Genomic DNA, 27403 nt, shown 5'->3' on the forward strand with positions numbered 1-27403 from the left:
TGGCTTTTCAATAACATTAATTTTTGGGTAATCGTAATAACACTTCTCAGGAGATAATTTCCTAATAGGTTCTCAAGATGTGGAGCCCGCAGAGATCGAACTGCGGGGCCATGCTTTGACCAATTACCAAGTTGGTAAATGAGAACCGTGAGAGTCGAAGGGTTAGCGAACTATGAGATCGAACGTGTTCTTTTGAGAAAACGTCGATTGCATGTGCATGTTATTTGCCTCAGAAATCCCACCTAGCTTTCTCACCTGCCATTCTGACATCCGTTGGACCCACCTAAATTCTCTGCTGGGTGCGATTTTGGGTGGTACACGTAAGGGGCGTCCCAACATTCCGAGTTGGATGGTCTCTGTAATGCCTGGTCCAATGGTCGTGAGACGCGTATCAGGATTCATATAAATGCTCGTAATACCCACAGCCCTGGGATTGGGTGTCGTCGTAACTTGGCCGGAGCCGGTTGGCGATGGCCGCCGAGGACGGTTGCTGCCGGTTACGGGCACCCCCTTCGAGTTCCCGGGATCCGCAAAGGATGCCGCTCGTCAGACGGCGCAACCTCTAGAAACGGGGGCGAGAGAGGAGCAGGAAGATGAGCACTGCGTCGTCTCTTCGAAATTTACTGATTGATTCAGGTTGCGATTCGTTGGGTAAGTGCCGCGCACAGATCGCTAATATGCTCTCGTTTTTTCGGATGTTTTCGACCCTTTTCTTCTGTTCGGCTGTTCATCGAAAGTGTCGGTTCTTTTGATATTGTGATACGAAATTTGCATCTTGGATTTTATCAAAGGTGAATTTTTGTGATAGTTTCGCGATCATGGTGTTCTTGGAACCAGCTCGTCTTTTTTCCCAGAGAGAAATTAGGGTTTGTTCTTTTGGTTCTTTCTTGTGGTGTATTTTACGGTAAAGTGTCACATTTTTCTTTGTCGAAGCTGCGGTTGAGGTTATTCAGTGTTCGATCTTTCTTCCCAGAAGTAAGGGATTCAACGGTTTATCTGCATTTCGAGTTAATTTATTTCAAGTTCGATGTTATGAATTCAGGATGCGATTGGCAGCAAAAAGACTGCTCTAATCTGCGGCGATTAGATTTCTATTTCTCCTTCTGGGGTAGTTAAGAGAGGGCTGACGCTTGATAGTTTTGTGGATTTCAGATGCCTATTAGGTTCCGCTCCCTCGATGGCTTATTCGCGAGTCACTGTTGGAGTTGGAGGACCATCGTTATCTTCCTCTGCTTCTGGTGCCTTCATCCAACACGATGGCGGTCAGACCCCAGCCACTGTGAGCTCCATGTCGGAGAAAGGTTATGCTGGTCTCCGACCAGCGTCTGGTGACATGAACCAGATACTCAACAGCACGGGAAACTCCTCTGGTCCAAGTGTTGGTGCGAGCTCCTTCGTCACGGACGCCAACTCAGCGCTCTCTGGTGGTTCTCAGTTGCAAAGAAGCCCCAGCTTCAACAACGAGTCGTATATGCGACTCCCGTCCTCACCCATCTCCTTCTCCTCCAACATCTCAGGTTCTTCAGTGATGGATGGCTGCTCAAATGTGCAACAGAGCCCTCTTCAAGAACAGGTGCAGAAACAAGGGCTATCAACGGCTACTTCTCAGCTAATGCAACAGGAGCCTAGCAATTTAATGAATGCACGGAAGAAACCACGGCTTGACATAAGGCATGAGGATACTCTGCAGCAGCAGTTGATCCAACAACTTCTGCAGAGACATGAACCCGTGCAGCCACAAGACCAGCTGAACCTGCGCCAACAGGCCATTTCTCAACAGCAGAGACTAGTCTATCGTCAACCACAGCAGATAATGCATTCCTTTTCTCAGATGCAAGGAGCCCCAATCACTTTGCAGCAGCAACAGCAGCTGCAGCACCAGCAGCAACCTACTTATCCGCCAGCTAATGCTGCTAAACAGTCCCTTGATAATAAGATATGTTATCGCAGACTTATGCAATACTTGTATCACCGGCGTCATCGGCCACCTGTGAGTTGATTATTTCGTAGGTGCACCTATCTGATATGTTCAGAGAATTGACCCTTTTATCACGCTGGCATATTCCGAGATGTCCTAAAGCTGTGAATTTCACTGGTAGGATAATTCCGTTTTATACTGGAAGGAGTTTGTGGCCGAGTATTTTGCAATACAAGCTAAGAAAAGGTGGTGTTTGTCCTTGTATGATAATATGGGCAGCCATGCACTTGGCGTTTTCCCACAGTTAGCTGTGGTAAGTGTTCCTTGAATTTCAAAGTTCTTCAACTTAATGTTTGTTCTGCATGTGAATTATACCAGGATTAGTATATGCATTTTAATCTAGGAGGGTGACAAGACGAATCCTTGTAAGCACATCAAGATAGCAGAAAAAATGTTGGGGCAAGTTACACAATGTAATATCTAGGTTGTAAATTGGAAGATCTGAATGCTTGTAAGCTGCATCAAGACTGCAGCAAAAGGGTAGAGGCAACTTAAATAATGTAACTTCTGCGTTGTGAATTATAAGGTGATACATAAGTAAGTTTGTCTACTACTAATTCTGATGTTTTGCAACTGAAGTTGAAGGTTGAACATGTTCTTTTTGATATCCTCTAAGATCTTTCACGCCTTGTGAAACTCATACTTCTTTTTCTAGAGGGACTGAATTTCTTTTGCTGCAAATTCAAGCTCCCTAATTGCATTACTAATTATTTAGGTGTGTTTAAAAGCAGCCTACTCTAGTATAGACTCAAACTGACAGTTATAGTGACTTAAACCATTTTGTTATGTTCCCTTCCTGTGTTTATTGAACATAATAGTATCTTGTGAGTTTCTCGATTTTTGTTTAGTTCTCATTGTTGAGATGAACCCATATTTGAAAATTCATTTTGTCTGTAATTGAATGGAACATGAAATAGTATCATGCTTTCTAAAGAAAGAGAAAAAGCAGAGATCAACTGTATCTATTCCATATTAGTATAACAAGGCTCTCTTCTCCATTACTTTTTACTAAATATTATGTTTTGCAATCTCTGTTGTTGCAGAATGCATGGCAGTGCAACATCTGTGGTTCCAAATCTGTAAAGGGATTTGGTTAGTATAATCATCTTTTTTTTTATTTTTTAGATAGGGCAGTCTCTTTTGACTCTTGGAATTTATGAGATAGATGACAACGTTTCTGTTGAGTTTATATATTTATTTTGTACAAACGTTTTATAATGACTGGTCTTTTCTCTTCTAAATGAAAGGTGGTTTATATACGTATTTACTAGTGGTGATAGCATTCATTATTGTATACAATGTTGAGCTTATGCATAACATGTCTGAAGAAAATTTTAATTAAGGAATATATTTAACACAAATTTCCTATCCTTTTTGTATATTGTTTCTTGATACAAAAACAACATTTCTACTTGTTGTGGTAACATTGGTCCTTCCCAGACTCATGTAGGTTGAAGATACATGAATTGGGTTCTCCCTTACATTGTTTCTTAATAAGTTATTTTAATGAGAAGAACTTAGGAAAAAAAAGTTATTGGGTTCTCCCTTACATTGTTTCTTAATAAGTTATTTTAATGAGAAGAGCTAAGGAAAAAAAAAGTTTTGGAGACAAATATTAGAAGCCAAAGATTTTAGAGTAATTCAGTTATATAGAGTATCAGAGAGTCTGAATATTTGATCAACCTTAATCCATGGAAAATTAAGTCCCAATATTTTCTTTGTTGCATCAATAATAGATTGATGACATGATTGCTGTGACATTCACATTCACCCTATTCTAGATATTAGGCTTCAAAAAATCTTTTTATAGATCATTTCATGATTGAAACTTCACAGTCAGTAATGTCAGTTAAAACCAAGGTTTGCCGTACCGGACTGTACCGCCCGGTATGGGCGGTACGTACCGGTCCGACAGGCTAGCGGTACGCGGACCGCCCTGTACCGGTCCGCCCGTACCGAGCACTGTAGCACTGCTACAGTGCTCGGTACACCTGGGTGTACCGAGCGGTATACCGTACCGGTACCGGTACCGAGCCCGGGTCGAAATGCCGGTACGGTACGGTACGGCGAACCTTGGTTAAAACATCTGCATGCAAGTCTTTAGAAGTTAGAACCACTCTTTGGTTGTTGCTTCTCGAAATTCGATTGATTTAAAATTCATATAAAAATTAATAATTATGCAGCTTTATCTATCTGCTAATGAACTAGTATGTACATATATTGAGTTTGATTTTATCAAATTTGTTTCTTTATATTTTTGTGAATCTAATTACTCTTTTGAGTTTTGCTTGCTTTCAACTATATCCTTTATATTCTTTGGCAGAAGCTACTTTTGAAGTGCTTCCGCGGCTTTTTCAAATTAAATTCGACCATGGTATTTTTGATGAAAATTTGTTCCTTGATATGCCCCATGAGCGCCAATTGTCTTCAGGAATTGTGATTTTGGAGTTTAAAAAAGCTGTTCAAGAAAGTATCTATGAACATCTACGTATTGTTCAAGAGGGACAACTCCAAATAATATTTACACCAGAACTGAAGGTTCCAAATTGAATGGCCTACTAGCTTTCCTTTTGAGACCGGAAGGTTTCCTTTTTAATTTCATTTTTCAGTATTAGTTTTGAAATTGTAAACTTTTTTGCTTATGCTTCAGATTCTATTCTGGGAGTTTTGTGCCCGACAACATGAAGAATTTCTTCCTCGGAGACAGTTAGCACTTCAGGTATTTGGTTTACTTGCAACTATTTCAGTTCTAGGAAGGTTCTTAAAATGTTAAAAAATAAAGCAAGAAAAAAAATATTTTTTGCACATGATCTTATTTGTTTTGAGCAGAATTTTTGCTCTAACTAGTTCGATTACATGTAATATTCTCATCAAATTTAATAATTGTTGATGTTGTTAAGGGCATAGGAGCTTTTTCCCAGTCCTCTTTGGAGCTACTCACATTAGCATGTCATTTTCTTGTGTTGGGTATTTATTCATTTTTATTTTGATCAATGGATTCAATGCCAAGAGAATGCTTCTGCTCCTTCACCTTCTTTTTCGTTGGTTTGACTGCCAGCCCTCTTGCTGCAACTTTAGGGCAACTGCTGTCTCATTTTCTGCAGTCTCCTTGTCTCCATAAGTCTGTTTTTGCATTTCGTACTTGACTTCTGCCACTGTACCCTCCTTGGTGCCTCTGTAGGATCCGACCCCTGCTTACATGAGATCTGTCATCGCTTGGAAGCCAGAGCTGGCACTCCGGTTCCTTGCATGTGGAGGCCACTATCATTGATTTCGCAGGCACCGTCGACTGCCCGAGCTCTGTTGCCCTGTTTGTTCATGCATCCACCTTAAGAACCTCTGCCACGACAAATAGCTTCAAGATGTTGAGGGCGGTTGGTATGCAAGTGGCAGGACGATCGGGTCAATTTTACATGCCAACTAGTGGCTTGGATCCGGCACAGGTTTAGCAACCCACTAGCTGGGGTTCTGGTTTGATTCAAATCTATATATTTTATGCAAGCTTGATCCAATCTGATCGACAGGTCTATCAAAATGGGGTTAGTGGACATGGGAGGAATGGGTTGTCTATTATATATCTTCTGCTTGTCCTACTCGTCCAGTCCGTGGATTTGTTATGATACAACTGTTCCACTAAATTGAGGGCTCTGCTGCTTCTCAGGGAAATTGGCATTCAACAAAGATGTTGGACTCGATGTCTTAGGCAATGGTGTGTTACAAAAGCAAGAATAATCTTAATAGGACCCATAATAAGTGAAGTGTACGGATTTTGGAAGCCATTGAATGATAGTGTACCAGAGAATTCATGCTAAAAGTTAATATAATGTTGATGAGTTTGATCTATCTGCTTGCATATCATTTGACTTTTCAGAAAGACCTTGAGCATGAACCGGCTTGACCCATAACCTCATTGTCAAAGTGAATCTATCTGACATGGTAATCCAATTTACGTGATTTATTATTTAAAATATTTTACTTAAATTCGATTTTTTACCATTATTATTCTGAATGTCATCATCAGTTAACCTGTTTAAGCACACTGCTCTTGTTCTGCTGAAACACTAAATTTTTCATTAAAATTAAATCAACTTGGAGATGACTTTGTAGATCAATGGTCCCATCAATTCATGAACTTTCAGTGTCCTAATTTCCAGACATTTTTAAGCAGTTGGACTGTGAAATAAATCATTCTATTTTGTTTTTTAGCTGGAATGCAGTTAAGTATGGTAACATATGGGGATCATATGCACAATTTGATTATTAACTTTGCTCCTTATTTTAAGTTGGCTATGATGATTGCACAATTATGTCAAAAATATATTTTAGTTGAACTCCAGAACATTGAGATAGTGCCTCTTAGGATTTTTTCTAGCCAGCTTTTGGTATCTTTCCAACTATATGTAGTTGACTAGGAATCTATATTTGCTTTTTTTTCATGACTGGACTATGCATGAGTGATGTTAGTGAAAAAGCCAAGTTCATAGGATTTTAATATGATTCCACTGCTTAGGAGCATATTGGTGCATGTTTCACATTGGTCTTACTTGTATAATAATGTCAAATTTGATCACTTCCAATTTATGCTCTCTGCGATTTGGTATAGGTTTATTTTAGACATATTCCATGAATGCCTCATATCTAGGTCTTTTATTTATTAATAAGGTACACGTGAAAGCCTAAAATATTGAGGAACATGCAAAAAAGACTAATCTTGGGGAAAGTACCTTAATTTTGTTAATCTTGATCCACAGTCATGGTGACAGTTTAGTGACCAATTTAGATTCTACTTATCTTTTATTTTTAACTCTGCTTACTCTTCAGCATTACAAGCCAACTTCTGAATCTCTTATGCTTGTTGCAAGTTGTATCCTTCATGTGCTGCTGCTTTCAGTCTTTGTTATTAAAGTTAATCTAGTTTTGGGAATTCATCAGTTCATCATGCTCTAACTGTTTAACATAACTTTTTCAGGTTAACAAATACATAATTTTTTTCAGGTTAACCAATACATAATTTTTTCAGGTTAACCAATTGTAATTTTTCAGGTTGACCAATTGTTGCAAGTTGCTCAAAGATATCAAGCTGCTGTAGCTGAAAGCAGTAGTACTGAAGTTTCATATCAATACTTGCAATCCAGCTGCAATTTGTGAGTGAACTTATTCAAACATCCTAAGCTTTTAAAGCAAACACAAGTTCTTTCAGATCATGTTACTTTTCACATTTATCTAGACATTGATGCAAAAGATTTTCAAATTATATTATCTCTCATTCGTTGATCAGAGTCTTCCTATCTTAGCTTCTTAGGAACATGTAATTTGTAAATGTAATGCATTTATAATATCTGATGCTGAGTATCTTTGAATACTGTTCATGTACTATCTTTATTAATGTGTGAATGACTTACTATGTTATGTTTGGAACTGCATCTCTGGAATTTATATTTGCAAATTTCAGTGTATGGATAGTCATTATCTTTTTTATGTGAGATGCCTTGTGTGCATAGGTTTGTATCTTGTCTTTGATCTTTATTTCATCTCTATCAATGGTCACCAAGGGTAGCACCTCGGGTAGCTCAACTGAACCTTATCTTGAGTGGACCACAGATGAAGCCAGGATTCCTGGCTAAGAGGGGACAGTAAGAATTTAGTTTCTTATGCTTTGTAGTTGTAAAATAATGTTGTCTAATTACAAAATAATTGTAAATTATTTTATATACATGAAAGAAAGAGACTTACTGAGCCAGCTAGCATTGTTGAAGTCTATTTTTGGGGGGTTCCGTTCTACAAGATGATTCCTTGTATGACTTCTGGAAACATCTATTATCTTCATTTGTTTGATAAATAGACATCTTGTGAAGCTTTTACTTCTCAATCGGACAAGATTGTGATGTGTGATTTTTTTGGGCCAACATTTATGCTCTTCGATATGTGATCATTTCGTTAGGTTTGCAGCAGTGGGTCATCAACTAGCAAGAGATTTGGACTTAAAATCATTGAGTAACTTAGGATTCTCCAAAAGATATGTCAGGTGCCTGCAGGTAATGGAGAACTCGTTTGAGTTCATGTCTTTTGTCATATTCTTTTTTCGTAAGTTGTTCATCATTCATTTGATTTTTCAGATATCTGAGGTTGTCAATAGCATGAAGGACCTGATTGATTTTAGCCAGGATCAGAAGATTGGACCACTAGGTAACATGCTTCCGAGATTTGATCTAATAGTTTAGTTATTGTACATAGCATTGCCCTTATATTCTCTGTGCTGCTTCAGAAATTCAAATTAGTAGTTGAAACTTTCTTGACCAAGGATAATGTTTATTTGATGTCTCAAGCTAAAGCATCGGCACTTAAACATCTTAACTATATAATTTTATTACTAGACCTTTTGTGTCACATCTGATTCCAATACATTTTTTGTTGATAACATTATATCAAATAGTTTTACAACTTTACAGAAGATACCTGGAAACAAATGATCTTCAAGTTACATTATTTTTACCTCCGTTATATGACTTAGGTCACAGTATATGTTCATGTCACTCATGTAGGACTTAAAATAAAATTATTATTAGGTTAATTTAGACTTCACCTAACTTAAATTTTATGAGAATTCGGACTCATTCTTTTTACATGATTTAACTTGTATCATATAAGTACTCAAATATATATTTGCTTAAACTCAGAATTTTCTGTTGCTTACGTTCATTTAACATTATTAAAATGATTGCTGCAGAAAATAGCTAATATAACCAGGGTCTAGATTGTTGATGGTAATAAGTTTTTCCACAGAGAGTTTGAAGAACTATCCAAGGCAAGTTAAACAAAAGTGGGAGTCAGAGCAAGTGATGAGTGCTCATAGTTTGCCAGGCGATCACAGATCTATGAACAAAGTTATGGGCAATCATCCAGGGTTAAACAGTTGTATAATTAACAATCTGGCAGCTAGCCAAGTTGTTAACAGCAGCCAGCAGAGTGTTCACGCACTAAACGACCACCAGAATTTTCTGAAAAGCTCTTTGAATTTAAAGCAGAATGTGCGTCAGCAAGAAGCTTTTTTGAGTAATACCAGTGGTTCCAAACATGCAGACTATGTACAATTTCAGGGTTCTGCCACATCTATACCGACAAAAACATCCATCAATAATTTATCTGGACAACATCAAGTGCCACTTCCATTGGATGGTTGCTTGTCCCGGCAGACTAATCTGCAAACCCTGCAAGTGAACCAACAGTTGCAGCAATCTGCCCTTCAACAAATGCTGCAAGAGATGATCGATGACAAGGGAGCATCGCAGCAGTCTCTTGTTGCTTCTGATGTAAATGCTAATCCCACAGCCGAAGATATAATTGGAGGTGGCATCAGTGGCACATCAGTCAGGATTGACTCTGGATCAACTGGAAATACACTTGACCTGCAAAATATGTGCAGAAACCTTCCTAATGATGGCACACTGACAGTACCAAGCAGAAATAACAGTTTCAAATCGAGCACTGCTGCCAACAACCCCACCAGTAGTGGCAGCAATTTAATTGCAAGTCTCGACATGCTGGGGAGCATGGATTTGCCAGAAATAGATCATATTGCTCAGGAACTTATGCCAAATGGGATGTTTGATGGGGAATCTTGGTGATGAGGACAATGGTTGGATGGTGTGAACTTGATTGTAAAGTTGGTAACGATTAATGAAATGGAAATCAATTGTGATGTATATATACTACAGTTGCATTACGGTAATCGGTTATGCTATTTAATATCATGTGCAAATTATACCAGAAAGATATATCATATTGGCAGTTTTGAGGTTTGACATGTCTTTGCTGCTGCAACTTCAACTTCTGTAATAGGTAAAACCCCATAGAAATGCTGGAAGGATAGCTCTGTCCTTTTGGTGAAATACTTGCACTGAATCTGTTTCCCATGTGTTTGGTCATCCGTCAAATATCTGTCATGGAGCTGTCCAGGTTGGCTCACAACTAGATGCATGTGAGCTTGTAGTTCATTGATGTACATCATTTGGCGGTACATCTCAGTAAGGTCATAGAGATCTATGACATTTTAAGCTGCTTCTGAATGTCTTATGTTTTGTGGACACCCTGGCCATAGTGTCTTGCTTGGTACGCTTGCAGCACTTAGGGAGTCTTTTGTGGGTGTTGTGTGTTTAATGGGCAGGATGATGCAGCAATGGTACTTACAAATGAGGGGTCTTTCCTAGTAAACTCTACATGGCTGCTGCAGTTTTCTTTTGGGGAATTTGATTGAGATAGCCAGAGCACTATATATATATTAGGATACGAAAAGAATTAAGACCAAGAATAGGACAATAGTGTATTTGCTTGCTATAAGATTCATGGAGTTGGTTCTACCTCTCAGGCATCAGCCTGAGTTGAAATGATGTATTTGGCATGACCTCCTGATTTGATGTTAACTTGCACACTCTTGGCGAACAATATTGGAATTGCATATAAACCAATACACTTGACAAGCTCTAACAAAACTTATACCACACATCAGATGCAGAGTAGCATCAACTAAAGGGTGCTCTTAGAGTTGAGTTGCACCATCTCACTTGACCTTGCAAGCATCCACAGCATTTTATCGCCATAATACCAATCGTGTAAATTAAAGCCAAAGTACAGAGACACTGTGTCGATCATGAAGGTTTTTGTGGAGTGAAAACTACCAACCGACCTGGAATGGAGTAGAAAGTAGTCAAAACAAAGATGCCGATCGCGGAACAAGGTGGATGGTAGCTCTTCCTGGGAATCTCAACAACCTTGCTTTAACTTCAGATAGTCGATCGTTAACACTACCATTCTTGGATAGCTCATCGATAAAGGTAAGTAATATTCTATAACAAACATCACTACATAGCAACTTAATACAACTAATGCAAAATATGCAAAATGTGGGTAACACGACAACTCTGGTACAGCTGTATCTAAACAACAGAACAAAACATCTGATACTCTCTGTCTCACTATCCTCCCAGAACTCATTTGGTTTTCCCTGCAAGAATCTCATTGTTGTTCAATCCTCACAGCTCCACCTTGATGTAGGCACACAGTTCAAGTAGTGGCACCAATGGCAATGATCGTTGCCATTCACTCCCCTAAAAAGCATAACTAAGCCAACTGTAAATCTGCAGCAGAACCAAAGAGTGAGAACCGACCAAGTAGCAGAGTTCCTAAGAATACATTTGTCAATGGCAGTATAAATCACATTGCTAATGTATAAAAATTCCGTAGGTAATTGATTGGTAGCGACAGTAAGAAGTTATTAGAGAAGATCGACGATTAATTCACAATGAAGTAAACTTGTTAAGAATATAGCAAAAATTTGGCAATTGCCACAATCCCTGCAAACTATAATGTAGTTTAAGGTAGCACAATGTGATGCTAATTTGAAATGCAATACTAAACAATGCAACTTTATCCATAAAGTGAATTCCTTGGAAACACTAATGAAGCATTCTTACCCAACTATCAGCAAAAGCAATGCAATCACCCATAAGACATATTGGTACGCTTTGTACTTGGAGGTAACCTGAGCTGAAGGGGGCAGATCATGGCGTTCCATCCAACCAAACTGAGGTCGGATTAATAGAACAAAACCCAGGAGGAAACCTGTTAAGAATCCTCCAATATGGGCAAAGTTATCGACATGAGGAAACAGGCCAATACCCAAGTTGATTACAATGACAACCATAAGAGTTAATAAAGCTGCAACCTACAAAAAGGGATCAATTTAGTTAATCTAAGGTGCAAAACTAAACTGAAGTGTCTACCGGTACAAGCCCCACAAATAAAATATATACGCTCACCCTATTGGAATAGATAGTCCAATTTATAATAAGTTCTGAAACCATTGCTCCAAGAAGGCCAAACAAGGCCCCAGAAGCACCAACAGAAATGCTATTCCTCAAGAGCAGAGCTGAGAGAACCGCTCCACCAAAGCCCGATAGGAGATATATTATTCCAATGCGCACTGCAAGGCAGGGAATTCATCATGCTAGGCAAAAAGAAAAAACTATACAAACATTTGCAGCGGAATACGTAGATCATACTCAGACCAAACAACAATTTGAACCAGGAATACATTTGTCTTAAATAGTTCAGAAACAACTTAATAACATATTCCATTTCCGACTTCAAAATTTTCAATTAATACTAAAATAAAATTTAAATCCAAAATGCAAGATGGCCAGCTGCAACAAAAATAAATCCATTTTCTTACTTACAGTTAACAAAACAAGTAGGGCTAGTAAGCAATCCACATACGTGCTTTTGAACCAATGTATTAAAAGATAGAAGCATACCGAAACCAAATTGCTGTTCAAGACGAACTCCAATGAAGAGCAAGCTTAGCATATTCACGAGTAAATGGATAAGACCTGCGTGTAACCAAATACAGGTAACAAGCCTCCAACCTTGATTCCGATGAACTACTTTGTACCATTCAAGAGCCCCCAATTTCTCCAAGCTGAAAAGGAGAGGGGGATGTTCATGAGAAAGAGAAACAGGTTCTCACCGAGAAGCATAAGAGATACACTTCTACACAGGTTAGCCAAGCATAATGATCCACATCATGTTATTCGTAAGGAAGAGAAACGAAACATTAACAAGCAAGCAGATCATGAAGTGTAGAAAGCCATCAACTTTCCACACTTGAACTAAACGAATTGGTAGGAAAAAGATAGCGCAAAAGTTGAAGTCGAGTAAGCAACTTAAAATTCCAACAGGGAGAGAGAAAAGGAGGGTTTGAATCGGACATTTCTTCCATTCAAACAAAGCTTGCAAGCGAGTAAAGATCCGAACTATCATCAAGATACCAAGAAGGAAGCAGCAGACGCTGGGATTTACTTGGAGGAGGATGGTCCGAGGAGGGGGTTCTGGCGGATGGCCTGGAAGGAGAAGCGGTGGAGGAAGCGGGCGACGCAGGGGCCGTAGGGCTGGGGGCGGGCGCGGCAGTTGTTGACGTACATCTCCACCACGAACACCGCCACGCAGGCCACCACGAACAGTGGCACCAGCCACGGTGTCCAGGCCCTCTCCCCCGCCTCCGCCGGCCCGTAGCCGTATGCTCCGCCGCCCCGCCGCTTTCCTGCACCGCCCCTGTCCGCCTCGACGTCCGCCATCCTGGTCGCTTTCCTCTCGACAGCGCCCAAAGGTGGAGCCTTTAAGGCTGCGCGGGGTGGGTGGATTCCAGCGAGGGTCGCTTGGCTTCGAAGGGTGACGACTTGGGTGAGTTGGGGAAGTTAAGAACTCCTGAACCAGAGTGAAGAGGCGGTGACTATTCTTTCTGTTTTCGCGTACAGTTCGCTCTGTCTCTCTCTCTCTCTCTCTCATTCATTTCCGTTGTCGGTTACGTCAAATGGAGGATTTGGTAGTTCTGAGGGTAGGTTTAATTGGGGGACCAAAACTTACTAAATCACTGCGCTTGGTGGAGGAGATGATCTTAATTTTATTTTAGCAAAATTAGCTCCAATGATTTTTTAATACTAATTCCATTAATTTGGCATATAATATATGTCATTGTGGTTGCTACTTCAAAAATATTAGGCAGTAAATTAATAATTTTATTTGCACCTCTAGATTTAAGTTGAAAGAATGAGAAGTTAATACTCATAATGGTCAATCTGAGTTGAATGCACATGAAAATTTTAATTATTTGAAAGGATATAATATGTAATGTCGGAATATTTGAAGAAATGTGGATGGATAAGCATAGGAAATCAAGTGGATAAATATGTAAAATTATTTTTTTCTTGGCGTCTACGTTTTGACCACTGTTCCACCTTTTTTTCCATTGGAATTGGAGTGGGTGAGCTAAAAGATAGAAAGCGGGGAAAAGTGGATTAGCCAACTAATCACTTCGCCCCGCCCTCCTCGTCGTCACGTTCGCTTTCGAGTTCGTGATGACCGCATCCATGGATTTAACCGCTCAACCGTGTTTGTAACCGTAGCTATATATATATATATATATATATTCTTCTTTTTATTTCCATTGGATGAATTATTGGATGACTAAGAGGATTCCTGATGGGTCCCGCGGGAGAATGAAAGTGATCGGAGAAGACAGAAATGTCGGGTAAATGAGAAATAAGAGATAGAGATCGATTTAAGCAATCATTTCGGTACAAGTTAGAGAGAGAGAGAGAGAGAGAGAGGGTTGAGGAGGATGTGAGACATCCAAGTGCGGTGCAGCTCATGTGGGTTGACACGTGGTGGACCTGATTGGTTTGATTTGGGCTTTTCTTGTCAGGTTTTCACGTCTATTGTTTCGAAGCTTCTTATGTCTTTTTTCCTTTGGAAACTTACTATTCGCGGACATCATTTCTTGCTACTGATTATTCATTAAAAAATAATAAAAAAACATTTTGTTTTATTATTTATAATCTCAATATTATTTTTTCTTTCTTTCTAAAGCTTCTTATTTTATCCTGATTACTGATGTTATCATCATCGTTAACTCTATTCGCTATGAGAGTCGCTCTTTCCTTTTTACTTTTTACTGATATCGTAGATACGATGCGATGACTCATTAATGCTATTGCACATATAATTGGAGGTGACGTTGTTCGCTATCGTTGCTTACCGCTAATGTTGCTTAACGTCATCCAATCCGATTTGTCATCCATCGTTCTACAAGAAGGAAAAAGGAGAAGGAGAAGATGAAGAACAGGAGGAGGAGGAGACATTTACATTCATTTATGAAAGGATAATTTAAAAATATAAAAAATAGTAAAAGGAGATTGCAAATGGTAATCTCCTTCATTTTTTTTTTCCTGTATGTAACCCTTTTCATATTTCCAAAGGGTGCTTCATATTTTTGTATAATTCTTGAAATATCCCTAACGAGACAATTGAAGTACATTATTTACACTCTATCGACTACTGGTCTAATAAGGTGATATGACTGTGATATATGATATGGATTTGTATAAGATTTATAACGTTAGTTGCAATGTTTTTTATACCTCCATCAAGAGGATTATAGACCTATTTTAAAGCACATAAATATAGCTCTTTTAAAACATATGGTTAAGATAGATCAGATGATAAATATGGACATTTGTTTTTAATCGACAAGCTTGAAATCACATACAAATATTAAACGGATACTACATTTTGTTATGATACAAATGTAAAATGATATATATATATATATATATATGACAAAATAAGCAATTATAAGACAATTCAAATATATCAACTATATTTGTTTAAAAAACTAAAAGCAAAATAGAAGTACATAGAAAAAATAATCATATAATATATTTGATGTAGTAACCCATCACATAAGAGCGACGACACTGTTCTAAGCAGAACTCGTGAGTAGGTCGGTAAGTGATGTTTTCTTGCAGTAGTATAATAAAATATTTTACAAATACAATTTGTAAAATGATTTTTACACAGGGACATCAACACAGCAAAGGCACCCCAAAAGTTGTGCCCCAAATCTAGTGATCGATAGGAAGATCTATCATATCCCTTAATATATGCATTACTAGTTTCTTAGGCTAAATTGAAGGCATCTACTTTTAATATATGTGGCTAATAGGATTAAGTTACAAGACAACAATTATACATATCTATCCTTAACATTTTCTTTTGTGATATTGATCTTTTACTGGGTCTAAATATGCAACATGATGCAGCTACTATAAGCATTTATAAGAGAATGCAGAAATCAGAACCCCAGATTGAGAGTCAAAAGCACACCACTTTTCTTATATTCATATAAAATCGATAGATGAAAGTACAAAAGCAAAACAGCATCCACTCCTATATTCTTCAATATGTTCTGTATATGAACAACAAACCACGACTTTGGCATTATGCACTTCATTCAGTATTCAGTGTTACCAACTAGGCCTATAAGATCTAGCTATCGAATTAAAAGGACAACCGCCAAGTTATCTTTCGTGTGCGTCACTGCTCATTCATTGATCCCGAAAATACGAACCTTGTGCATGTTTGGGAATTTCGCAATCACCAAAATGGCCACTGCAAGTGTATTCAGGAAAAGCATCAGATGTTGGTAGTCGGTAGTGTGCAGAGCCATCAGGTACCTGTGCAGATTCAGAAAGCAGGATACATGATTTAGAAAGAACATATTATGTCGATTTAAGATATAGAAGAACGGGCAACATTAACCGATTACCTTCAAATGCCTAAAGCATTAGATGCTTCTTTAAAACAATTACAAATAGTGTGCATCATGATTTTTTGTGGTCACAGATATGCTAATTGGCCTTACTGTATCAGCAAGAACCAAATTGAGAAGGGAAAATAAAGAAAAGAAAAACCATGCACGAAGCATGCAATATATCCATAAAATAAAATGTATATACTAGTTTACTGGAGTAATATTCAACAAACACTGTTGTCCTTTGCAAAGAACAAAATAATTGCTAGAATTCCAGCATGCTCAACCACTCATTTAAGAATTCAGAGAACCTGATAAGTTACAAGTAAAAGATGATAAAATGGCAAAAAGATATTTCAGCATGTCACAAATGTACTCGTAAAATTAAAAATCAAAAGCTCATTTTAGCATTGCATAAAAAATAATTACCTCTTAGTCATCTATACTAGCCTTTAATTGTCTATACTAAATATCAAAAGTTCTCTCCGACAATTGGAGACATTGTGTCAGTTTTGTGAATGTTCAGACATGGTTTTAAATCTCCTAGTATACAAGGAAGTAAATACGGTACATATCTGACCAATGGATACCAATATGCCAACATACCCAATACCAGCTGTAGTTTTAAAATTAAATTAACATTTAGTATTATCTTTTGGAGTGTACCAACTCTACACACAAGGGTGGTGGTTGGAATCTTGGTAATGTGTCATGATTGAATTTGTCAATCAAAGAAAAGGGCTTCTGTTGCAGTCAATACTCAATTTTTGACTCAACAATATCCTCTTAAAATAATCACCAGAAGGACTTATATTTTATTAAACAGTCAAGAGCTGACTAGGGTGAAAACTGATGCCTTACTCGGTTGTTTTGATTTCGTTGGAAACTTTATACGACCAGTTAACAGTCTTAACGTTCATTATATCACTCCAAACTTTAGAAAGTTTTATCAGTCCAAATGTTATGACTGGTTAACAGTCTTAATCTTCGTTTTATCAGTCCAAACTTTAGCGAGTTTTCAAACTTGTAACTATAGAAGAACATGCAGCTTGCGAAAGGAAAGTCAAACCAAATTCAAGTTCTTATAACAAGTTTAAATATTGTTCACCTATGCCCAACTTGTTTGCATCCTCATCAGGGTAAAATTGAATCCAGGTCAAAATATAAATTATTTAAAATAAAAACACACAACAAAACAAAAATATACAATAACATATATTTTTTTTTTCTTATTTGACATTATGATGTGCCAAAATTAGACTAGGGTCAGAATCTCATGATCTCATCTTAAACATGCATACAGAGAGAGCTAGACTGCTTAAGAGAATTTAAGCATTGAGCCTCAAGGATTAATGGTGGTCGATTCAATTTGTAGTACACAAACTTCTAGTGATAATATGAGATGGGGTGTAAATATGCTAGGAGTGAGGAGAGAAAGGATTGACTCTAATTACTTCAAAATCCCAGCTCAACCATTTTGACGCATCGGGGGACGTGGTAAATGCAAAAATCGGACCATCTAAAATTGATGCATTCGGATGTCCTAGAACCAACATAAAATTAATTTCGGCAGAACTCAATTTAGTTGGGCAAATTTGGATTAGTTGGTGGGTTCAGATCAAGGATACTCATTTCATGACATACTACAAAATTTATAAAGTTCGACTAGAAGTGTGTTACCAGATGATGAAACCTAAAATTGAGAGAAGTGTAGGTTTGCATTATATTAATTAAATCATAATGAAATCCAGAAAATCTAATTTTAGATTCTGATTTAGAAGTTGCAAAAGTGTAACAAATACGTTTTCTTGGAGTGGCCAATAAATAAAGATCTCACGTTCACATGTTTGGATGGGTTTTAGTGTCAAAGAAACCAAGAAGAAGATTCCATGAAAAAAAAATCAAATAGTTGGCTTTAAAGGAGTTTGATAATGAGTTGCAGCAAGTCCTGAAAGAATTACACTAACAAGGTCAGGGCAGCAGCTTGATTGTCCCCTTTTATGTAGAATTCTAAGCTTGAAAAAAGTCTGGATATTCATTCAACACAATGGTGTCTGGTAGATTGAAACAAGCATTGTAAGTTATTTCTCTTACCTATGGATACTATCATACTTGATTTCCCCTCCTGTCTTTCGTCTATATATCTTCTACTTGCATATCTCTGTCGATTCTGCTGTTATAGTATTGCTGTTGTTAATTAAGATTAACCTGATCAGAACCAACACTAATTTCAATTATCTTTCTTAATGTGTAATATTGTCATGTTCTATGATTTGTTACTAAAATTTGCCGCGAAAGACCATCATAAAAGGTATAGTTTTCTGGCGGTAAGGCCAACTTCAATAGAAGGGTTTATCATCTCTTCCTTTCTCTTCTGTTTCTCCATTTTTCCACTATTATTCTAATTATTGTCACTAAATTTTCATATTGACAACAAAATCCTTCTAGAAGCAATATATGCTATTTCTAAATCTCAATTAGTCTTAATAGTATAGACTGCACCAACTTTGTTTTTGACTTCATATACTTCTGGAGAACAAAGGTATATAACTTGTTCATTATGCTTCTAAGGTTAAGTGATAGTTAATGAAGTGAGTTACACCTCAATTTCAAGCATCATTAAGTACCCTCATCTATCTAGACAAATTATTGCCAACAAAAGCTACATACACAGCTGATGCTAGTGACACGTGAGATAGATGGCAGTCCCTGGAGTCTAGGCCCTTGTGCAGTACAAATCATCTTTGGCAACGTTCGCAATTTCATACCATACCAGATTATCGAGATCAGCTCGGTATGGTACGATACGAGTATACCGAGCGGCACGTTCTGGTGTACCGCTTGGTGTGTGTGTGTGTATATATATATATATATATATATATATATATATATATATATATATATATATATATATATATATATATATAAGTTAAAAAAAACTGAGGTTTTTTTTGCCCGTGTGGGGAGAAGAAACCGAGGTTTCCTTCTCCCCGCGCAAAAAAGGACGACGAGGCAACGTTGCCTCGTTTCTTCTGCCTGCGTGGGGAGAAGAAACGTAGCCTCGACGATGCTCGGTTTCCTTCTCCCCATGCAAAAAAGGGCGACAAGGCAACATCGCCTCGACGACACTCGATTTCTTCTCCCTGCGACGTCGCCAAGGCTTCTTCTCCCCACGTGGATGAGGAGAAGTCGCCGACGACGCCGAGGCCTCGTCGCCTCAAACGAGGAGGAGGCGACATCTCATCTACGACGTCCAGCGAGGGAGGGCGGCGACGAATCGAGATCATCAAGGGTGTGAGGCCCGGATCTCCAAGTTCTCCCTTTTCTTCTCTCTTTTCTTTCTTCTCCCTCGGCTAATACCAGCCAGTAGTGGGCAACGACGGTCGAAATCGACCGTCATCGATCGATTTTGGGTGGTAACGGGGCGAAAACATCCCTAATCAACAGTACCGCCCGGTAGCGAGCGGTCCATGTATAAGTTTGTTGGCGGACCAGTACGTACCGCCTGGTATAAGCAGTATTATTCAAAATTAAAATCCTTGATCTTTGGTATATTCAATTAATTATCCCACAAACTAAGGTTCACAATTTCGTACTGTACCAAGTATCGAACTTAGCTCGGTATGGTACGGTACGAGCATACCACTGGGCGTGTATATATATATAATAATAATAATAAAGTTAAAAAATAAAAAAGGGCGATGTCATCTCGATGGTGTCACCTCGTTTCTTCTCCCCGCGCGAATGAGAAGTCGTCGACGATGCTGAGGCCTCGTCGCCTCAGACGAGGAGGCGACATCTCATTTGCGGCGTCCGGCGAGGGAGGGCAGCGACGGATCGGGATCGTCGAGGGAGAGCGACGTCGGATCTCCAGGTTTTCCCTTTTCTTCTCCCTCTTCTTCACCCTCTTCCTCCTCCCTCTGCTAATACTGCCCGGTAGCCGACGACGATCGAAATCGACCGTTACCGATCGATTTCAAGCGGTAACGGGACCAAATTAGCCACAATCAACGGTACCGCCCGATAGCGGGCGGTTCGAGTACTAGTCTGTTGGCGAACCAGACGGTATCATTCAAAATTAAAATACTTACTACAAACTACACATTACTTACCTCAGTGAGCTCACTAACTGATATACAATCAACGAACTATTCTTATTCGATTCGCCTCATCTAACTAGGGTATCTATAGATCTCCTATTGATTTGTTCATATCATCTTAAATAATTTCATTGTATTCTATTATAGCTACACCTAATTGTTTATAAACATAAAAATTCATAATCCTATCTTTTCTACGAACTCCAAATATTCGTCTTAACATCCTCATCTCAACAACAGCAATTAGAACCTTGGACTATATTTCAAATATTAACTGACTCAACTCTAGACCAATTCCACTTACATCTTAAGCTATGCCAATAAGCTTCCACAACGCAGTCCTTGATGCATTCTGTGTAATATTATCCATTTTCCCTCAGCCTACATTTTATTTTGATGATCTCATATAAAAGACTGATTTCACTTCCTGTTGGTTGAAATTTTCATAAATTGCACCAGCTCTCTTTGATTTCAGTTGCAGATATGTTGTTTCATCATTCTGCGAAGCAGACCTAAGAATCTTTGGCTGACCTATGAACCTTTGATCAAGATTAAACAAATCTTAGGACCATTGCTTTGATAGAGGTTAAATGATTAAATTCAACAAAATGCTCTTACACAAGGTGGCTACACAATCGCAAGGATATAGCCATTTGAATGTATAGTTCACCTTCTAATCATCTCCAGTTCCTGTTACCAGATATAACAGTTGATCCAAAGACACTTGCGAACAAACTGAACTTATACATCAGTCTATGAGACCTCATAAAAACACCACAACTTAGTGAAGAAATATAGTAGAAGAAACATAGACAGAGCAAGTATAATTGCGAAGAAAGAATGATGGCAATCATTTCACCAAGCTTTCTCAAATTAAACCTATAATATTATCCAACTTATAACATAAATAAGTTGCATAGCTCATAAATAAATAATTTCTAATCCTAATTTAACTAAAATTATATTTGTGGAGAAACCATAAAGGAAACTCATATTGACTATTTATATATATCCTAAAGACAAAGGCATACAATCATTTTCTTAAGTAGTCATTTTAGAAATCCAAAGGGTAAAGTGAAGCGAAATAAATATTTAAAGGATAGAAGTTGTCATTTATATTCAAAACAGATGAAGCATTAATAGCCACCACTAGTTTCATTCTATTTAGAACCTAATTAAATTCTAGGCCCCTTCAATGTAGCTCTCATGACTCTTTAATGAAGAAAGTAAAACTGAATATATGTACCTGATCAAAGAAAGAAGTTATTCTAGAATTTAGAAGTCAATACTCTATCAAATCACAGCACAATGCGAAATGTGCAATAAATAATTAGTTATCTAATGTTCACTGTACTAGCTTTAGGTAAGTAGAAGTAAAATAGAGTTTGTGAATAATTAGACCTCAAAGAGCTGCAGAAGATATCCAGAATGCATGAAAAGGCTCAGCATCTAAGTCTCACCAGTTTCTAATTGCAATCTTACAAAAAGAGTACACAATGTTTGATCATAAATCTGTGATGTTGACTAAAATAATGTTCTCAGGTAACAAGCTTCTCTAGCTCTAGACTCTTCCTCAATTTAGGAGACACTTTGATTGTTCCTTCTGGTTGCATGAGCAATAAACCACAACCAATAAATTAAATTCCCATCTGTCAACTGGACTATTAAGTTATTCAGCAAGTTTTTATCTTGTCTTTGCTTGCATTGGAATTCCAACAACTTTAGCAAGTTGCCATTAGATTGACATTAGAATATTAAATCACAGATTTACCAATAGCCTTTCAGATTTCAAGTTATGATCTATTCTGAATCCATATTTTGAAAATGTCAAGGACAAAATTGTTAACATATGGAGGATCCATGATTGAAATATGCTCAAATACTATAAAAAAGAAACCAGAAATTTGACTTTATGGGGATGCTAAATCTTACTGGAGATAGCCAGATTTTTTAAGTTGGTTATTCTTGACTAGATATTTGACCCAACAATTATCTGAAAACTACACCATTCATATGCTAAGAAGACTTTAAGGATCACAAAAGACCAGTACCACAAAATTAAGACATAAAAATATGCTCAACAAACATATGAATCTAAAAAGTTCAAATATGTGTCAACTTACTCTACCAAAATTATTTATATGAGCATAATTTAAATAAAATCTATCCTTGGACTGCATCAGTAGGACATGATGTCAATTGAAACAAGAACAAATTTCTGATTATCAGGGTGAAAGAGAAAACATATAGTCATAAATCTATGGGATGCACCAGCAGAAAATGATCACAACCAACATAAGAACATGTTCCTCATAACCCAGGGTGAAACAGGACAAGTATAACTGCAAATTTTAACAAAATTTCACTAGATAAACCTCATCTGTAATGGAACAAATGGAGAATAAATAGGTAGAGAGATAAAACTCATTTGCAAAAAAGAACATATGAAGAATGAAAACTTAAGAGATGTTGAGCAAATAATCTAAAGGAAGGCCAGAAGACCAAAATCTTTAGTGAAAACATGCTCAAAGAAACCAATTAAATTCCAAGTTGAAGAGACTGATATAGCTAAGGTAAATGCACAAGTTTCAGCAAGGTATGCAAGGTCCAACAATGATGACAACCAATGGCACAGATATAACACCCTAGACATAAGAATGACTCTCTTTATAACGAGCAACGTCAAATGCTCTAAACAAGCATCTTGCAGCTTTACTATCATTGAGTACATATTGCACATATGTACTCAAATTTTTCTTTATTTATACCAATATAACATATGACATGTCATAAGCATATTTACTTGCAAGGAATAGGCTTCCTGGTGCTTGGCATGTCATAAGAATGCCCAAGTTTGGCTCTATTGGTTGGAACAAGAAGAATGACATGTTGTCCAAGTCTTAATATTTGTGGCACCATATCGCCTAACCACAGAATTAGCCGTTGATACAGATGGTTTTTCATTAGTTTTAAGTCCAGGACACGTATCAAAATTATAAGCAATAGAGATTCAGAAACATAGCACTCACAGGACAACAGGTACAACAGTCAAAAATTTCCTGTTCCGTGTTAGTTGCTTCCCATTATCCATCTGCTCCCACCAGGTCAAGTTATTGTAGATGCCCTGGTCTTCAGCAAAGGGAGTCCCCTTTTTCCAATGAAAGAAGTAATAGGTAATCTGAAAAACAATCCAGACAAAATGATATCAGGATAGGCAAAATGTCAGAGAGGTAATCCTGCACAACCAACTTAAACATGCAAATTTCAGAGAGAAGTAAACCAAGAAACACAATAGAATGCACTACTTCAAACAGAAATGACAAACATCTAAAGTAATCAGTCAATCCTGGTTGTAAAGAGAAATAAATTGATAAGAGAGTCAATGTAACTTCGACTTATCAGGTTCTTCATTATTCACCAAAACAACAAGCAAGAAACATCCTAGCTTCAGAAGGTTGAGCTGCTCTAAAAGGCCCATAGCTAATGACCCTTCTCAGGAGAATTACCCAAATTTGGTCAATATGCAATCTGACACATTCAAACAGACTTTCCAATTCTACCAGATTATGGGATGATGCTTGACACACACAAAAGCAAATGCTCAGACTCCGAAGCACAACTGTTGTTAGATGGAATTGACCATGTTGAATCACATGAGAATATCAAGATTCATGTTCTACCGCCTCAGAAATGAACCACTTCAATGCATAGCAGAATTACACTAATCAAGCAACGGGGAGGAAAGTCAAAATCTGGATACCGATACTGATAATATTGATCAAGCAGAAGCAGAAGCAGAAGCAGAAGCAGAAGCAGAAGAGGTGGCTTTGATACGTTATTCGCAACAACCAGATTTTAATCGGGGTATAATCCAAGGCCCATTGAGGATTATCAATGGCCATTGCATTAGGAACAAAAACCTTAAGCCCACTAGTCCCCCAATGCATCAGAGCAAATTTCCAATAACAAACTGATTCAGTGAAGTTACTCATCAAAGGCAAAGAGAAGTGCCAAAGTTACTTTTGATGGTAACATTTGCAGTTGTCCACATGCCTCCTTCAATACCTACTACCTCATCGACCATCATCTCAAGGCAGATTCGATCCTATATTATAACTCAACTGCTGCAAAAACTTTCTAGATGGCAAAGAAATATGCCTATGGAAAAGCCAGCATAAACAATAAGTCATTACCGAGCTTGCCTCAGGTCAGCATAACCTAAAGGAGAAACTTTTCAGCAAAAAAGACCACACACATCAACTAATACAGTTGAAACGCAAGCGTTCAGTGTGGCATTGCAGATTCCAAGCGCAAAACCCACAAAAAGAATGAAAAAAAAAAAAATCAAAGCCATTGAAATCTTCCGACCAATTCTACATTCACCAACAAAAATCCAACTTTCGGAAACTAAAACAATCAGAATCCAAAACCTTAGCTTTTTAATCAAAACTCGAAATGGGATCTTCGACATTCATCAAGGAGAAAAAAACGAAGAAGAAAATAAACATCTGACAAAATCAAGTTCACAAAAAAGGGGAAAGATGAAATCTTTGGGGCGAGGAAGGGAAAAAAAAAGAGGCCGGATACCGCGAAGTGGAAGAGGTTGACGACGGTCCAGGCCATGCCGGGGGTGCAGCGGAAGACGGAGAGCACGAGGAGCCAGGAGAAGAAAAGGATGAGTATGTAGGTGCTCCAGACGCCGGGGTACATGAACCACTCCGTGTTCTTGTTCAGATCCGGTGGAGGCACCGTCTGCACGTAGAGCTTCGCCATCGTCCTCGCCGAGTGTGTTCCCCTTTCGAACTCTGCCTTCGAGTCCAAGGCAAAGGCAAAGGCAAAGCGAGAAGCGCGAGCGACGGAGAAGGGAAGTCGAGTTAGGATTAATATAGATCAATAGGAGAATGGCTTTTGGTCAAGGCGTTGTAATTGGACTTTTGGGTCGGTTGATTTCGTTCTTCTCCGTCGGCGTCCAGAAAAGAACACATCTAGCAGAGGAGATTAGACGGCAAAGGTTGGATCTTCGCCCCCTTCTTGTCATTAAGGTTACTACTAATTACTGTAAATTAATTTACATATCTACCCTTGAAAAGTTCAAAATATACCGAATTTATTCCTATACAAATTAATGCAATACTGCTCACAAAATTCATATTACCCTTTGACTATTTGTGGATGAAACATTGAATACTACGCTATAGGAATAATTTTCAAGGCTTTTGCAAGGATTAAATTTGAAGGCTTAGGTTGTATGACCAGTAATGTGATGACAATTCAAAGGCTTGAGCAATGAATGAGATGTGTACCATGTAGCTACTAAATTTGGTGTAACACAACAATAAATCAATATGCATTAACTATATAAAATCTACTGTCTTTGTTGAGACATCTCTTAGAGTCCGTATAGTAATGTCTTTTTGTATACGGTTTAATGTACTGTTTACAGAAGAAATTAATTTAAAAATCTACTTGAAATCGACTACATTGACTCTTTATTTTATTTGTTGATATTTATGAAATCTTTGACTATGCCTTTTTATGACTTTTGTAATTAAAAGACCCACTCGTTTCTTAGAGATTACTTTCACATTTCTAGGATTAGAAAACATCAGATCAAATATATTAGAGTTGGTTTATAAGTTAATCTCATATGTTAATGTCTTAACCAATTTACTCATCTAAAATATATATATATATATACATATATATATAATATTCACTAACTTAATTTATTAGGATTCTCAACACTAATTAAAATTTGATTTAATATTCGAACACTGTCTAGGATTAATCTTGCATTATTATTCTGTTGGATACTAATTTTCTAAGTACACATCATTCCACACAGAGGAGGAAGCCTTTATAGCAGGTAAACAATCATAATCATCAAACTATAAACTTGATGTCACTTCATAATTATTAAACAATAAAAGCTGTTGGTTTCCATTAACACGGTTGATTTGATGTGTTAAATTGACATGGGAATCCCTAGCTTATTAATAGATAAAGGCAATGAAGCCAGAGTACTACTAACCTTGCAGATGCACAGATGCATTATTGACAAAACTCTATATGGACTGCTTTGAATACTCTCACATCTAAGAATGTAATATTTATTCAACATTATATTTCAGGATGGGACAGTATAAAAATGATGTGGAATGAGCATTTTAGAAGAATTTCATGTTTATGCAGCAAATGAAAAACATGTACTGTAGAGTAATGCAGAGTTTTGGCTTTCAAATCTGGTTTTGATCCATAATATAGTGTGAGCATGTCCATAATATAGAGAGAATATGTTCATAATGAATATGATCCATGTAAGAATTTAAGTAATAGAAAAGAAGAAGTGCAAGAGTAGCTCCCTGTTCTGCCTCAAACTTATCATAATTCAATATCTATCTAAATTTAAATTTTAAATACAAACTTATCTTACCAAAATCAAATCAGAATTATCTCTGACAGTTTTACAGTGTGAGATGGTAAAGGTAGACTGAGTAACCTAACCAAGTTTTAATTACAATAGTGAAGAAAAAAAGATATGCATTTATTTGAGTTCACCTAAGGTGCTGATGCTGATCCACCTGGGTTTTAGGTAATTGTGTTTGTGAAGGGAATAATGCATGACAACATCAGAAACCCTAATGCTGGATTGTAGTTTACAGTCCACAAGAAAGAGCACAAGAGTTGAGTGTTTGGTTGGCCAGCAGCTGCTTTCTTCATTAAATGCAGTTCACAAGTCAAATATTCCTTCATAATTGTTGTGCTTCAGCTTGTTAATATGATTAGGATATTAATTTTTTGGGTTAAACAATGGAAAACTCCACCAGTTACATGGGAGATCATTAACCTATTAGCTGCCTCTTCCAGCAGCTTTATGTAATATAATGGGGTAATTTTTACCTATTTGTACTATTAGAGCAGTACATATGGGCACAGATATCCAGCATCGTGCAATCAAATTGTGCAAGTGAAAAGCTCCACATTCGCGCCAGTTGAACAAGGGAAGGTGTTCAAAATTCAAAGTCAACCGTTTTAGAACCATGCATGAATGCAAGTCAGTCAGTACCCTTCTTGTGTTCCCTCTCACGCTCCATATTATAATGCCATTTAGAAGTGGACATGAAGGAAGGTATACTCTTCAGCATCCTGACTTCAGTTCTATCTTCTAAAGAAGACTCTGTT

General features: G+C 37.6%; 3 protein-coding genes across 4 annotated transcripts; 1 reads left to right on the plus strand and 2 right to left on the minus strand.

Annotated features, from left to right (window-relative positions):
• Positions 1 to 435: 435 nt before the first annotated feature.
• LOC135597426 (probable transcriptional regulator SLK2) lies at positions 436 to 9683 on the plus strand. 2 transcript variants are annotated; one of them, XM_065090354.1, is made up of 10 exons: positions 436 to 651; positions 1153 to 1990; positions 2100 to 2231; positions 3022 to 3070; positions 4302 to 4516; positions 4629 to 4697; positions 7022 to 7122; positions 7920 to 8013; positions 8095 to 8164; positions 8762 to 9683. In XM_065090354.1, the coding sequence occupies exons 2-10, from the start codon at positions 1178 to 1180 to the stop codon at positions 9601 to 9603; spliced, it is 2385 nt and encodes a 794-aa protein (XP_064946426.1). In that variant the 5' UTR covers positions 436 to 651; positions 1153 to 1177; the 3' UTR covers positions 9604 to 9683. The 2 variants fall into 2 exon arrangements, with proteins under 2 accessions (XP_064946426.1, XP_064946435.1); XM_065090363.1 differs by having other exon boundaries at positions 4410 to 4516.
• Positions 9684 to 10800: 1117 nt separating this feature from the next.
• Positions 10801 to 13233, minus strand: LOC135597434 (RHOMBOID-like protein 3). The gene is made up of 5 exons (XM_065090372.1): positions 12833 to 13233; positions 12289 to 12452; positions 11794 to 11957; positions 11449 to 11699; positions 10801 to 11112 (listed from the first exon to the last, which is right to left on the minus strand). The coding sequence occupies exons 1-5, from the start codon at positions 13105 to 13107 to the stop codon at positions 11001 to 11003; spliced, it is 966 nt and encodes a 321-aa protein (XP_064946444.1). The 5' UTR covers positions 13108 to 13233; the 3' UTR covers positions 10801 to 11000.
• A 2442-nt stretch (positions 13234 to 15675) lies between these two features.
• Positions 15676 to 25147, minus strand: LOC135597436 (uncharacterized). The gene is made up of 3 exons (XM_065090379.1): positions 24809 to 25147; positions 23251 to 23399; positions 15676 to 16044 (listed from the first exon to the last, which is right to left on the minus strand). Exons 1-3 carry the CDS (start codon positions 24992 to 24994, stop codon positions 15912 to 15914), a joined length of 468 nt encoding a protein of 155 aa, XP_064946451.1. The 5' UTR covers positions 24995 to 25147; the 3' UTR covers positions 15676 to 15911.
• Positions 25148 to 27403: the final 2256 nt, after the last annotated feature.

The sequence above is a fragment of the Musa acuminata genome, chromosome BXJ1-2, assembly GCF_036884655.1.
Source record: "Musa acuminata AAA Group cultivar baxijiao chromosome BXJ1-2, Cavendish_Baxijiao_AAA, whole genome shotgun sequence".
Classification (NCBI taxonomy): Eukaryota; Viridiplantae; Streptophyta; class Magnoliopsida; order Zingiberales; family Musaceae; genus Musa; species Musa acuminata.

Excerpts from the sequence above, each read along its gene's own strand:
- LOC135597426 (XM_065090354.1), top strand. The coding sequence starts at position 1,178 with ATGGCTTATTCGCGAGTCACTGTTGGAGTTGGAGGACCATCGTTATCT. Across the intron at positions 2,232-3,021 it reads TTTTCCCACAGTTAGCTGTG|AATGCATGGCAGTGCAACAT; the intron begins GTAAGTGTTCCT and ends CTGTTGTTGCAG. Across the intron at positions 3,071-4,301 it reads CAAATCTGTAAAGGGATTTG|AAGCTACTTTTGAAGTGCTT; the intron begins GTTAGTATAATC and ends ATTCTTTGGCAG.
- LOC135597434 (XM_065090372.1), bottom strand. The coding sequence starts at position 13,107 with ATGGCGGACGTCGAGGCGGACAGGGGCGGTGCAGGAAAGCGGCGGGGC. Across the intron at positions 11,958-12,288 it reads TGAACAGCAATTTGGTTTCG|TGCGCATTGGAATAATATAT; the intron begins GTATGCTTCTAT and ends CCTGCCTTGCAG. Across the intron at positions 11,700-11,793 it reads GGACTATCTATTCCAATAGG|GTTGCAGCTTTATTAACTCT; the intron begins GTGAGCGTATAT and ends CCCTTTTTGTAG.
- LOC135597436 (XM_065090379.1), bottom strand. The coding sequence starts at position 24,994 with ATGGCGAAGCTCTACGTGCAGACGGTGCCTCCACCGGATCTGAACAAG. Across the intron at positions 23,400-24,808 it reads TCAACCTCTTCCACTTCGCG|ATTACCTATTACTTCTTTCA; the intron begins GTATCCGGCCTC and ends ATTGTTTTTCAG. Across the intron at positions 16,045-23,250 it reads ACTGTTGTACCTGTTGTCCT|GTACCTGATGGCTCTGCACA; the intron begins GTGAGTGCTATG and ends GAATCTGCACAG.